The 12,517-nt window shown below is 46.4% G+C and overlaps 1 protein-coding gene across 1 annotated transcript; it reads right to left on the reverse strand.

Annotated features, from left to right (window-relative positions):
- Positions 1-9,009: 9,009 nt before the first annotated feature.
- Positions 9,010-11,962, reverse strand: CCN1 (cellular communication network factor 1). Its single transcript, XM_084755464.1, has 5 exons — positions 11,708-11,962; positions 11,176-11,389; positions 10,493-10,837; positions 10,165-10,373; positions 9,010-9,971 (listed from the first exon to the last, which is right to left on the reverse strand). Exons 1-5 carry the CDS (start codon positions 11,768-11,770, stop codon positions 9,669-9,671), a joined length of 1,134 nt encoding a protein of 377 aa, XP_084611590.1. The 5' UTR covers positions 11,771-11,962; the 3' UTR covers positions 9,010-9,668.
- Positions 11,963-12,517: the final 555 nt, after the last annotated feature.

Genomic DNA, 12,517 nt, shown 5'->3' on the forward strand with positions numbered 1-12,517 from the left:
AAAGGGCACATGTCCTAAACTTAAAATAAGGCCCCTTCTCTTTATATGGGCAGCTGGGATGGACTCACCTGACCTTTTTTTTTTCCTGAGGGTGAAGAACAATGTGTAGCCTAGGTCTGGTTCCCTTCCATATGAGCTACGGGAAGCAGGGACTGGTCTAGAAGGCAGCCCTTCAAGGTCAGGACGTGATGCCACTGATACTGGGTCTCTGACTCCTACATGGAAGAGTCCTTACTCTCTTGGTCTCCGTGTCTCTAATGCATACATTCTTTCTCCATATGCATGTGTACACACACAGAGACATGTGTAAGTGAGAGAGAGAAAGAGCAGCATTTCTGAGCCTGAGACCAGGAGCTGACTGCATGAAGAGTGCAATGGACTGCTGATGTTGACTTTTGGGCCAAAATTCAGGAAGGGGAAAAAAAACCCTTATAATCTACTAATGTTACGGGGGATTTCTTCTCTTTCTTTTTTGGGATAAATTATTCCTCACCCCAAATGCCAGAGGCTCCAGTTGCTGGAGCTGAACCACTGCCATGTCCTATTTATGCAAATGTGTGCCAGGGGACCTGGCTTCTGATTTATGGGAGCACGAATAGAATATACAACTTCTGGGCCAAGCCTAGGGTGACTATCAGGAGTGGGAAACATTCTTAGGAGTCCTTGCTCAGAGCCAGATACCAGCAGAGGTTAAGAACAAATGGGTTGACATAATAATACAGCCCAAGGTTTTAACTTCTGTTGTTGTTGTTGCTTTTGTTACTGTTGTTGTTGTTGTTGTTGTTATTATTATTATTATTATTAATGTTGTTGCTGCTGCTGCTGCTACTACTATGACTACTACTACTGTGTTTTTATTATTTACTTATTTTGGGTTTTCAAGACAAGTTTTCTCCGTGTAACAGCTCTAGCTGTCCCGGAACTTACTCTGTAGATCAGGCTGGCCTCAAACTCACAGAGACCCACCTGCCTCTGCCTCCCAAGTGCTGGGATTAAAGGCGTGTGCCACCATCGCCCAGCTTTACTGTGTTTTAAAACAGGGTCTTGGCATATAGCCCAAGCTATGATTCTCCTGCCTCAGTGCCCCAACTCCTGGCACTACTACTACCATGGCTGAATTTCAGTTATTTTTTTTTCACTTAATTTTTTTTAGATATGTTTGTTTTATTTTCTGTGTGTGGGTGTTTCATCCGCATGTGTGCACATACACTACATGTATGCCCAATGCTTGCAGAGATCAGAAGACGTTGTCCAATCCCTTGGAACTAGATTTATTGCATACTTGTAAATTACCAGATGGGTGCTGAGAACTGAACCCAGTCCACTGCAAGAATAGTAAGTGCTCTTAACCACACAGCCATCTCTCTAGCTCCAAGCCTTCAGTTATTAATCCAGCACACAAGGGCTGTGAGCTTCTTTGGAGTTCTTGCTTGACACATAAAGGTAGTGATTGCATCGCTGTGCCCACTCCAACACCCACTGGGATTAGGAGGGCACTGTAGTAGTTCTTTTCCATCTGGAGAAATAGCTGAAGTCTTAAGAGCTGCTAGAGCTCCTCTGTTGGCATGCTACATTACCGCAGGCTTTGGAGTTCTGAACATGAGAGCCACACATACATACATGTCACTCCTAGAGGAACCAGAAGGCATTAAGTGCTTGACTTTGTGTGACTTGTGCTCCAAACACAAGCACAGCAGATATTTGTCATGTTTATCCAGGCCTCCTTTCAGCTTTTGCTTTTGGGTCCCCGTAGTCATGGGTCTGCCTGAAGTGTCCACCAGAAGGCCAGTTCCTGTCAACATGAGGCCAACCTGCCTGCTATCCTGAGTTTGCTGTGGATGTGGAGGCGGCTGACTGCTCTGACACACTGGCACACTGAGGAGACAGTTCCTGGTTCCAGTTGGTGATGTCAATGCTAACCCATCCTTCATAGCCTGACAGTTCTCATTCCTGAGGTGATGCAGGGCGCAAGGTGCAGGGAGGGGGGGACGGGAGGGGGGGAGGCGGTCGAATGCAACTCCCATGGACAGCATAAGCCTAGCTCCATTACCCAAGATGTCTCCTCTGGGTTCCCAGCCTCTCTGAGGGCTGCTTTTCCTCTTGTTATTCATAAAAGCAAATACAAGATGGCTGTTACTCCTCAAGACTTGTCCCTGGGCTTTAGATACTGTGACCTTTTCTGATTGTGGAAGTTAACCCCACAACCAGAGATACCTATTCCTCCTTTCAACACTTAGTTTCCATGTGCCACCGGCAGAGTCCTCTGACAATCCTCACGGCTTCTATGCAGCTACACTGGTAGTGTCACCACACATTAGAATTATTCATATCCATGACCACCCTTGCCACATGTGACCTCCCTCATACCAGTGAACATAGCTTAGTATTTCCTTGCTGGCCAACCATGTCTAGTTGGCCCATAGCCTATCATGTGCTTTATATTCAGGAAATGAAAAAAAGAACCAAGTCACCACTAGATTTTTGAGAGGTTGCCTTGGGTTTTTACTGGTTGGTTGGTGGGTTGGTTGGGTTTTTTGTTTTTGTTTGTTTGTTTGGTCCATTCATTCATATCCAAAAGTGCTTCCTTCCCTTTTGAGGATGACCCTCCATAAGCATTCAAAAAGAAAGAAGGAGCCAGGTACCCAGCACTGATGGAGGCAGAGGCAGGCGGATCGCTGTGAGTTCTAGGCCAGCCTGGTCTACAAAGTGAGTCCAAGATAGCCAAGGCTACACAGAGAAGCCGTATGTCTAAAAAACCTAAAAAATAAGAGAAAGAAAGAATGAGTGAATGAAGAGGAGAGAGAGAGAGAGAGAGAGAGAGAGAGAGAGAGAGAGAGAGAGAGAGAGGCCAAGTGTTTCAGTTAGGATAGCTTTACCTGCAAGCATCAGTTGCCTCACTAAAGTAGCTCAAATAGTGAGGGGTTTATTGTCTCACTCAATAAGAGGGTCAGTGGGACTAGGACCAGGTGACTCAACTGCTCAAGTTCATTCAAGTGCACAGAGGTTCCTCCCTGCTGTCCCATCATTCTCTTGGGCCTCAAGGAGGGGTGGTGGCCAGCGGAGAAGGAAGGCATTTCCTCTCCTCAGCTTCTTATTCTCAAGGATATCCTCGGGAGTGTTCTCGCCCCTGGAAGATTCTCTTTCAGTATGCTTGATGAGATTAAGTCGTGGTGATCTAAGGCAGTCCTGATGCAACCCTTGAGTGTGAGGGTGGAGACAGCGGATTTCCTTCCCAGACACATGGGAGGCAGAAAAGTCAACTCAATCAAAATTGAGTCTCTGCTCATGCAAGAGGACTCAGGGACATGGGGCATGGCTGTCGGGTAGGCATAAAATAGCGCCTACCATGCCAACTATTTAAATAGAATTTTGTCACATCATCAACAGAATGAAGGCCTGTGAAACTACTACAAAGACTTAATAGTTATTTGGGAGACAGACTAAGTGTCTACCATCTATTCTTTTGAATTAGTGATTTACTACTTATCAATAGATATCAAGTTCCAGAATACATGATGTTACCTCCTTAATACTGGCTGGCTGTGCTTTTGTGTGAGCGCATGTGTGTGTGTGTGTGTGTGTGTGTGTGTGTGTGTGTATGGGGGGGGGGAGAGAGACAGAGTGTACTAAAGATTCTCTGACATTCTGTCTTATCATAGGGAATTTGTCTCTGTACGCCTTCCTTTTATAAACGCAAAATAGCAACAAGAAAACCCAAACATTGCAAAACATTTTAAATGGCCAAGTATCGTCTTAAATGCAAGAGGTCAGCTAAAGACACGGGCTTCTTTCCAAGAACAAACTAAATTTGGAATATAGGAGGGACCTTTCAGAAAGCCTTTCCCAGGAGGCTGAAATGTAAGTTCCTGCTATGGGTGAATGCATTTACCGTAACTAGCAAATCTTCAGAATATATAGAATTGTTCTCCATTTGCTGGAGAAAGGTGACATGCTTGCCGGTGAGCCTCCAAGAATGCTGACTCAACTTTTAAAAGCCCATTGATGACGTCTTCTGTAGGACCAGCACATTATGCCAAGAACTTGTATGACGGCCAGACCTCTGTGGAATTCAAGTCCCTTCCTGTGTTCCAGTTGCCTCTGTCTGGGGCAATCTCAGGCAATAAATCCTCTGAGATCTACTTTCTCCTTTGCTACTGTGTGACTAGCCAGTAAAGAAAGCCATTACATAGACCAGTCCTTGAACATATCTGAAAAATAAGTATTTATTTGAAAGTAGGACTTGGAACTATTTCTTTAAAAAAAAAAATCCCAAAATGCACCCCTCAGGTTATCTGCTGCAGCTCTTCCCTCATACCCAATCGCCTCTTTGGTTATTATAAAAATAGGTGGTTAAATTCAGCTCATGTTCAGGATGCGCTGTATATCTTTGATTAACTTATCCGGTGTCAGTTGGAAAATATGACATGGTTTTATAAATGGAGTATGCAGTTCTTTACAAAAATACACAGCCTGGAACTGCAGGGGAGGTAGGGGGCGGGGCACCAGGAGGCACAAAGGTTTAAAGCAATCTCTGTTCTTTCTCAGGTTTAAACAGTCTTACCCCACTGAAAACTGATTTTCTAAGCACCTGCTCTGAGAAAGGGGTGTTCTAGATTGGGCTTTGCTAACAACAAACCTCCTGGATTTTTTTTGTTTTTGTTTTTGTTTTTGTTTTTCTTTTGTTTTGTTTTGTTTTTTTGAGACAGGGTTTCTCTGTGTCCTGGACTCACATTGTAGACCAGGCTGGCCTCGAACTCACAGAGATCCATCTGCCTCTGCCTCCCAAGTGCTGGGACTAAAGGTGTGCGCCACTACCGGCTGGCCAAACCTGGATTTCTAATTAGCTCTTTGTGCCTTTGCCTTCCAGGAGCTGGAGTCACAGGTAGTCGTGAGCAGGCTGGACTCCAGTCTTCGGCAAGAGAAGTGCACACTCTCAGCAACCTGGCATGGCTTTCTTCAGAGGAGACAAAGGTCAGTGGCAAGGGTGGCTGGTGACAAATAGGCACAGCTAGACCCATGTGACAAGTGAGAAGCTGAGCTTTATTCCAAGAGCAACGCTCTGCTCTATGTTTCAGAGTCCCTTGGGCTCTTTTGCAGAGAACTGAGCACCAGAGGACAAGAACATATGATTTGGTTATCTGTTGTTAAGCACACCCTAAACTCCTTCCCTACAATCGCCACCCTAGTTCACTCAGGAATAGCGGGAAGGACTCAATCAGTTGATGTCAGAGTTACAACGAGCATCAGTTGACATGAGTGAGGGAGGAGAGCTGTCTCTCTAGACAGTTTATTCATGCACGGACAGGCTGCCCACATGTTCCTTGACCTTTCTCTTTCTCCTCATACCAACTCATTCTCTAGGACCAGTTCATGTTTCCCACGGTCCACTGAGCTCTGAGGGTGGCACTCCTTTTCCTGGAAGCTCATCTGTAAAAGAAAGGAAGGGAGCACTCCAGAGCTCCACTCTGAGGAGCCACTGATAAACTCAGACTCAAGAGAAAGGGAGACACACTCTGCTTTCTGTCACGGAAGCAAGGGACTGCATGACAGAAGTCCAGGTAGGGTAGGAAATGTTGTTGCAGCCATCCTCAGAAGACACACCGCCATCACGAGTGAGGAGACCATTCGATAACTCAGACAAGAGATGGTGGTGGCTTAGGTGTGCATGTTTGCACAGAAGAGCAGAGGGCATGGAACCGTAACATTCTAAAACAGCACATTTGAGGATTTTGTTCATAGAATTGTAGTTTGGACATTCCGTAGAGGAATGCTAGTCATCACCTCTGAAATTGTCACAAGGTGCATAACCATGCTTCAAACATGGGACAGTGTTCTTAGGACAGCAAAGCTAATGAGGCACAGGTTCCAAAGAAATTCTGTGAGGTCCAGGGACCTCCATGAGCCTCGTGAGGTAAGAGCATGGGGCTCTAAGGAAGGTTCTGGCGACATATTTTTAACCGCTTCATGGAAGTGAGTGTGTTTAACCATAGAATTTTGACCTCACAGACCCATGTGATTCATGGCCCCAGCTTAGGAGGAGTTAGAAGAATGCACCACAGAGAGCATATGACGCTTGTATAGGATGTATTTTTCCTACAAAAAAAAAAATGCTTAAAGCTTGGACTGGGGAAATGGCCCAGAGTTTAAAAGCGCTTACTGTTCTTGCAGAGGCCCAGGCTTTTATCCTTAGCGCGCGCACACACACACACACACACACACACACACACACACACTTGCTCACAACTGTCTATAACTCCAGTTCCAGGGACCCTCTTTGAACCCCACAGACAGTGCATACACATGGTGCACACACACACGCATGCACGCCAAACACACAAACACATAAAACAGAGCTTTATTTTTTTTTTAATTTTTATTTATTTTTTATTTTTAAAATATTTTTCCTTTATTAATTTATTCTTGTTACATCTCAATGGTTATCCCATCCCTTGTATCCTCCCATTCTTCCCTCCCTCCTCTTTTCCCCTTATTCCCCTCCCCTATGACTGTTCCTGAGGGGGATTACCTCCCCCTGAAAATGCTCATAGGGTATCAAGAAGAGACTTGATACCCTATGAAAACAGAGCTTTAAAACAAATTCCGAAAGCCATCTACTCGTTTTCGCGCCTGAGAGGGTGACCAAGAAACTTTCCTAGGATGACCTAGTAAGCTAATGACGGAGCTGGGTGCCATGAAAACAGGACTCCGAATGTGGTGTGGGATTCCTTCTGTTGAGAACTCAGCTCTGCATGGTCCTGCGGTTGTGTTCGGCCTATGCTGTTTGTTACTCAACAGACTTACCAATAGTGCCCCGAAGCCTAGGAGAAGACATTGTGAACAGATCAGATATGTTCCCACTGTTGGAAAAATAACCCTAAAATACCCTTTTCTAATTTTCACTCAGTTGCATCTCTTTGTGGAACAGCCAGTACATAGCATTCGTATGAAGCAGCATCCCAGCAAGACCACTGACTGGGCTGCTGTGCCTCTCATTTCAGAATATTTCTTAAGATTCATAGAATGCCTAAGATTCTGAGGTCAATCTATCACACTCTGGTCTTAAATCTACAGAAACCATTCCAGAATCACTGGCTGGTATGGAAAGAGAACTGGGAGAGGTCTTGGCTATGGTCGGTAGTAAACTGTTGTTACATACGTCACAGCGCATGTTGATATGTTTAACTTTCATGTCATGTATGTAGAGATAGTCACTTTTGTTTTTACAATAATGGAGCCAAATGTCATCCCATCCAGGCAGTTGATCTTGTATGGTCCGAATACTGTCATTTCATTCTTTGCTAGTTTCGGGTTCTTCACTGTATTTATACTTCTGTAGTGTTTTTCTGTCCAAGTAAATGGGCATAATTTGCTTTTATTCATCATTGTACTAAGTGAACACTCTTGTGGCTCTTGCCCCGGCTTGTCATCATCACTGTAAGGGTTTGGAGATCAACGACCTTTCAAAGATCCAGTTTTCCTCAGCTACGTTGCTCCTCATTTGAGGTATTTCACACAAACACGGTCTTTCTACACATGTGGTAGATCTTCACACCAGCACTCTGTAGTCTCTGTATAAGGTGGGACTTTGTGGACTCTCTCAAGGCAGCATCTCAGGATTCATGCCGGGGAACCAGGAATCCTCATGAATTCCAATGTCTGTCCAACAGGACTGCCCCCACAAAATCCTCAAGCCTTCATCTTCTTCCACAGGTTAATATCGCACACTGGCAAGCCCAACTGCACCACAGATCTCAAACACCTGAAAATGCCAATGCCTCAGGCAAGAAAAACTTAACAGTTCAGAAGGTTCCATTTGCCATATTTTAGGCAAGAGACTGTCAAAATTAGAGAGGCAGAAGGTGACTGTGGATCTTCCCAGCAGCCATCTCATAGAGTCTAAGATTGATGCTGATGGAGTTTTGTTTTGTTTTTAGGTCTTCATTAAATCATCAGTATTAATTCATCTATTTAGGAAACTCTCTTCTAGAATCCCAAGAGCTGACCCCCCCCCCCCACTTCTCAAAGCACTTTCTCTTATGTCTAAAGACTCAAGTACCCTCTACAAGCGCAGACTAAAATATCTCACTATGGATTTGAATGGGAGCCAGAACTGACGGTGAAAGGAAAATTTCTCTCTATAAAAGGTTTATTGTCAACGCTTTCTAAAGATGTAGATTTTTCTAACCCAGCTACTGGCTTGTTTTCACAAATGTTAGTGCAGCTGTCACTACGTCTCCCTGACCCACAGTCAGGCCCTTTCTTTGAAAGCTCAGTGTGTAGCCTTCGACCTCTGGATAGCCGGCTCTGTCCAAAGGCTCCTTCTGCCATCAATATAATGTGCACTATTAAAAGGAAGGGGGTTGGTTGCCCTGGCTCTTTAGTGATTGGTAAGTACTTGAAATTCCTCACATTCTTCTCTATTTGGCAGCCTGTTTACCTAATCACTGGCTTATTAGGATTAACACAAGTCTTGGCTTCAAGTTCACCTATTAGCAAACCAGGGACCCTATAGATCCCAGGACTAGCCTCCTCTTCTGGTGCTAGCCAAGGGCAAAATGTTAAGCCAGCCTCCCTGATTTTTAGATACACTTCAACGTTGCAGTTATGGTCAATGGTTATTTAAAAAGGTTCCCCCCACCTCACCCCCTTATGTGATAGGCAGAATCACCCTGATGTGAAAATAAGAAAGGACACCTGCCTGACTAATAGGCACTGTTAGGCTTTCCTTTTAATTCTTATGAGAATAATTCATTTCAGCTTCCTTTTTAATCTTCATCTATGTACTGCCTGTGCTTAGTACATTGATCCTCACACAGATGACTTTAAAGATTTGCAACAGCAACAACCACTGTCTTATTTCCTCTCCTGTCACCCAAATAGGATACCTAGAGCAGTTTCAACACATAGTAGATCCTCAAAAAATACAGCCTGCTGGAATGATTGACAGGAACAATTGCTCGTGATAACTTGGATAGTTTCTAACAGCACTGAACAGCATACACTCAGATATTAGGTAAATATTTCTTTATTAAATGATTAATTTCATAAATAAATTCTCTTCACTGATATAAAATTAAAATCATTTACAAATTATTCCAGTATTACATTTGCCCTCCCTCCCCAAAAAAAGCTACATTTTTGATAAATAAAAACATTCAGTCTTAAAACACCTGGTTTCTGTTTGCAGTTTAGAGTGCAGGTAGCTGCCTCTCGGGACACTCACAGAGTGTCCCCACCCCCTCCTCAGGAAGGAATGGGAGGCCCTTTCATTTACTTCAGTCAAAGGACAAACAGGGCTTTCACAAGGCCCCGGCTAATCTTATTATCTCTATTACAATTGTAGACCCAAGAGGGAGGAAAAAGAAAGATCTAGAGCAAAAAATACGCTTAACAAATAATTTACAAACAGAAAACAGAACGCCATCCACACAACACGCTCCAAAACGAAGCATAGACACGTGCTCCAATACTATGAAGCGAAGTATTCTCGAACTGCGGCTGCCCTACGTCGGTCCACACAGCCCCCCTTGGCAGTTTTTGAAATAACGTTAATGCTACTCATCAAAGAGCAAGGCATCCCTTCTACAATGAGCCTCTTCACCCCACCACCCCGCCCACGTCTCCACGATGCGCACATCCACGGCGCACTCTAGGTACCCAGGAGGCACTTAGTCCCTGAATTTGTGGATGTCATTGAACAGACTGTAGAGGCGGAAAGATGCCTCGTTGGGGTGCGGACAGTTGTAGTTACATTTGCAGGACTGAATCATCATGACATTCTTGGAGAACATCTCCCCATCTTCGCATCGGAACCTCATCTTCACTGTCCTGGTCTGTAGAGGCGTGCAGCACCGGCCGTCCACGCAGGAGCCGCAGTATTTTGGTCGGTATTTCTTCACACTGGAGCATCCTGCATAAGTAAACCTGACTGGTTCTGGGGATTTCTTGGTCTTGCTGCATTTCTTGCCCTTCTGGAAGAAAGAACAACAACAAAAAGTCAGGAATGGGATTTGTTGGGTATTTGGGGGAGGGGGTGTGTGCATAGTATTGAGCTTCATAAAGACAATTCCTTTCAAACATATCTTGGACTTTTCTTCTTCTTGAACAAAAACTCATGTCCCACCCACCTGTGGGGTCATGGTCAAGTCCCTTGAAGGAACTTACTTTCAGGCTGCTGTACACCGATTGTCCACAAGGACGCACTTCACAGATCCGGGTCTCCTTCACCAGGCGGCACTCTGGGTTGTCATTGGTTACTCGAGTGGAGATGCCAGTCCCGCAGCTCTTGGAGCACTGGGACCATGGCGTGGTCTGAACGATACACTTCTGGCCATGCAAAGGGTTGTAAAGCACCCGCGGCTCCGTGCCAAAGACTAGAAAGATAAGCGAAATGGAAGACTTAGAAGCACGCAGACACACACTGGTCTTTTCAAAGCTGCAGAGCAAGAACGCATTTCAGTACAACATCTTATGGGGCTCAGTTTCCACTTACCAGGAAGCCTCTTCAGTAAGCTGCCTTTTCCAACTGCGATTAACTCGTTGTTTCTCGTTAATTCCACCTCAGAGGCATCGGGTCCGAGGAGGTCATCCTGGTCATCCAGGGAGTCCTTAATGCTGTCTTCATCACAGACCCACTCCTCACAGCACTGCCCACTGACTTTCACCAGCCGGGGGTTGGGACAGCCCAGATTGGGGAGAGACAGTTCTTGGGGACACAGAGGAATGCAGCCCACAGCGCCGTCTATGCAAGTGCACTGGTGTTTACAGTTGGGCTGGAAACTTTCCCCGTTCTGATAGATTCTGGAGTTATATTCACAGGGTCTGCCTTCTGACTGAGCTGTGAAAACGACCAAATGAGAGAGGAGGTTAAGATTCGCCGCCACCGGGCTGAGACTCAGACACGCTTTCCGCTGTTCAATTCAATGTATGGTAAAGTTCCCTACAATTCTCCCGAGACTCCAGAGCCGAACAATAAGTTAGTCAGGAATCACTTTTCCGTATGCGCTTTTCGTTGGGCCCAGACACACTGAATTGCATTCCAGACTGCTGAAATCATGTGCCTTTCTGCCAAGCTACCATCAACAAAGCGTCACCATACATGGTCTCAAAATTACTAAACTCCTGGACTATGGGACTATTATTTTTTTTAAAGGGGCCAAACCACAAGGCTCTTACCTCTGCAGATCCCTTTCAGAGCGGTGGAGCTGGCGCCGAAATTGCATTCCAGCCCTTTGGTGTGGTCGCAGGGCTGCGTTTTGCTGCAGTCCTCGTTGAGCTGTTTGGCGCAGACCTTGCAGCAGCCGCAGCCATCCCGGACCAAGCCGACTCCCGGGGCGCACTTGGGCGCCTCCAGAGGGCAGTGGCAAGCGGCAGGGCAGGTGGAGAGTGCCTGGAAGGGGCAGAAGAAACGCATGAGATTGCTTTGCATTGCTTCGAGGAGGCGCCTAAACTACTCTGGGTATAGGGCTGGCTGTGGGGCTCCATCCACTGGTAGTCTCGATCGCATCCCTCCAGCCCGGCCACCCCGGCCGCTGCGCCCCAGGAAGAGGCCTCCCGGACACGTCGTCGGGGCTTAAAGCAACAGCTCCCTCCAAACTTTTTAGTCTAAGTTTCCCTGCTGTGAAAGATCAGGGCCCAGAGAAAGAGATCGGAGAGGGTGGACAGGGAGCGGGTGGTTAAAAAAAAAGAAAAGAAAAGTCCAACTCACCAGCCTGGTTAAGTGGAGAAGGGTGACGGCGACAGCGAGCGCCCTGGCGGTGCTGGAACTCATTGTGGCGCGCAGAAGGAGCCGGGACGAGCACGGCGACACGGAAGTCAACAAGCCGGTGAGCAGCGGGATCGGATGCTCCGGGAGCGCGGTGAGGCGAGAGGCGAGGCGGCTGGCGTCTTTCTCTCGAGGTTCTGGGGGAGGAGGCGCAAAGGTTTCTGTCGCTTCTCTCGGGCTCTCTAGCTCACGGTCTGCCCGGGCGCCGGGAGCCCGCCCTTTTATAAACCTCAGCCTGGGCGCCGCGTGTTGCAGTGACGTCGGCTCTGTCTGCGCGTTCCAGAATTCTCAAACATCTCAGGAATGTTGGTTGGCGCGAGCCGCTGCCAAGCACCTCCCCGGCTCCATTGCACCTTTCCCCCCCTCCTTTCAGATCCATCCAAAAAAAAAAAAAAGTTCGTTTTTTCCACTTTAAATAACGACTTCCTTTAGAGAGAGCGGAATGCTTGGGACGCGAGGGTGATGATTTTGATTGAAAAGTATATGGGGGGGGGCGTGGTGTATGTGTTGGTGGGAGAATTTCAAATCTTTGCCTAGACTTAGGAGAGCAGGAGGACCTGAAACGGAGGAACAAAAGTGGTTTTGTTTGATGATGCCCAGTGGACCCTACATCTGCCGAAGGCCTCACCCAGGGAAAGCAGCGAGCTGTTTGCTTGTTTACAACTAAGGTGAGAGTAAAGTTATCTACTGAGCCCAAAGGGAGGGGGAGTAGTTTTCTGAGCCAGGAATCTATTTGTGGACTTCAAAGAGGCA

The sequence above is a fragment of the Acomys minous genome (genome assembly GCF_964271855.1).
Source record: "Acomys minous genome assembly, chromosome: 14".
Taxonomy (NCBI): domain Eukaryota; kingdom Metazoa; phylum Chordata; class Mammalia; order Rodentia; family Muridae; genus Acomys; species Acomys minous.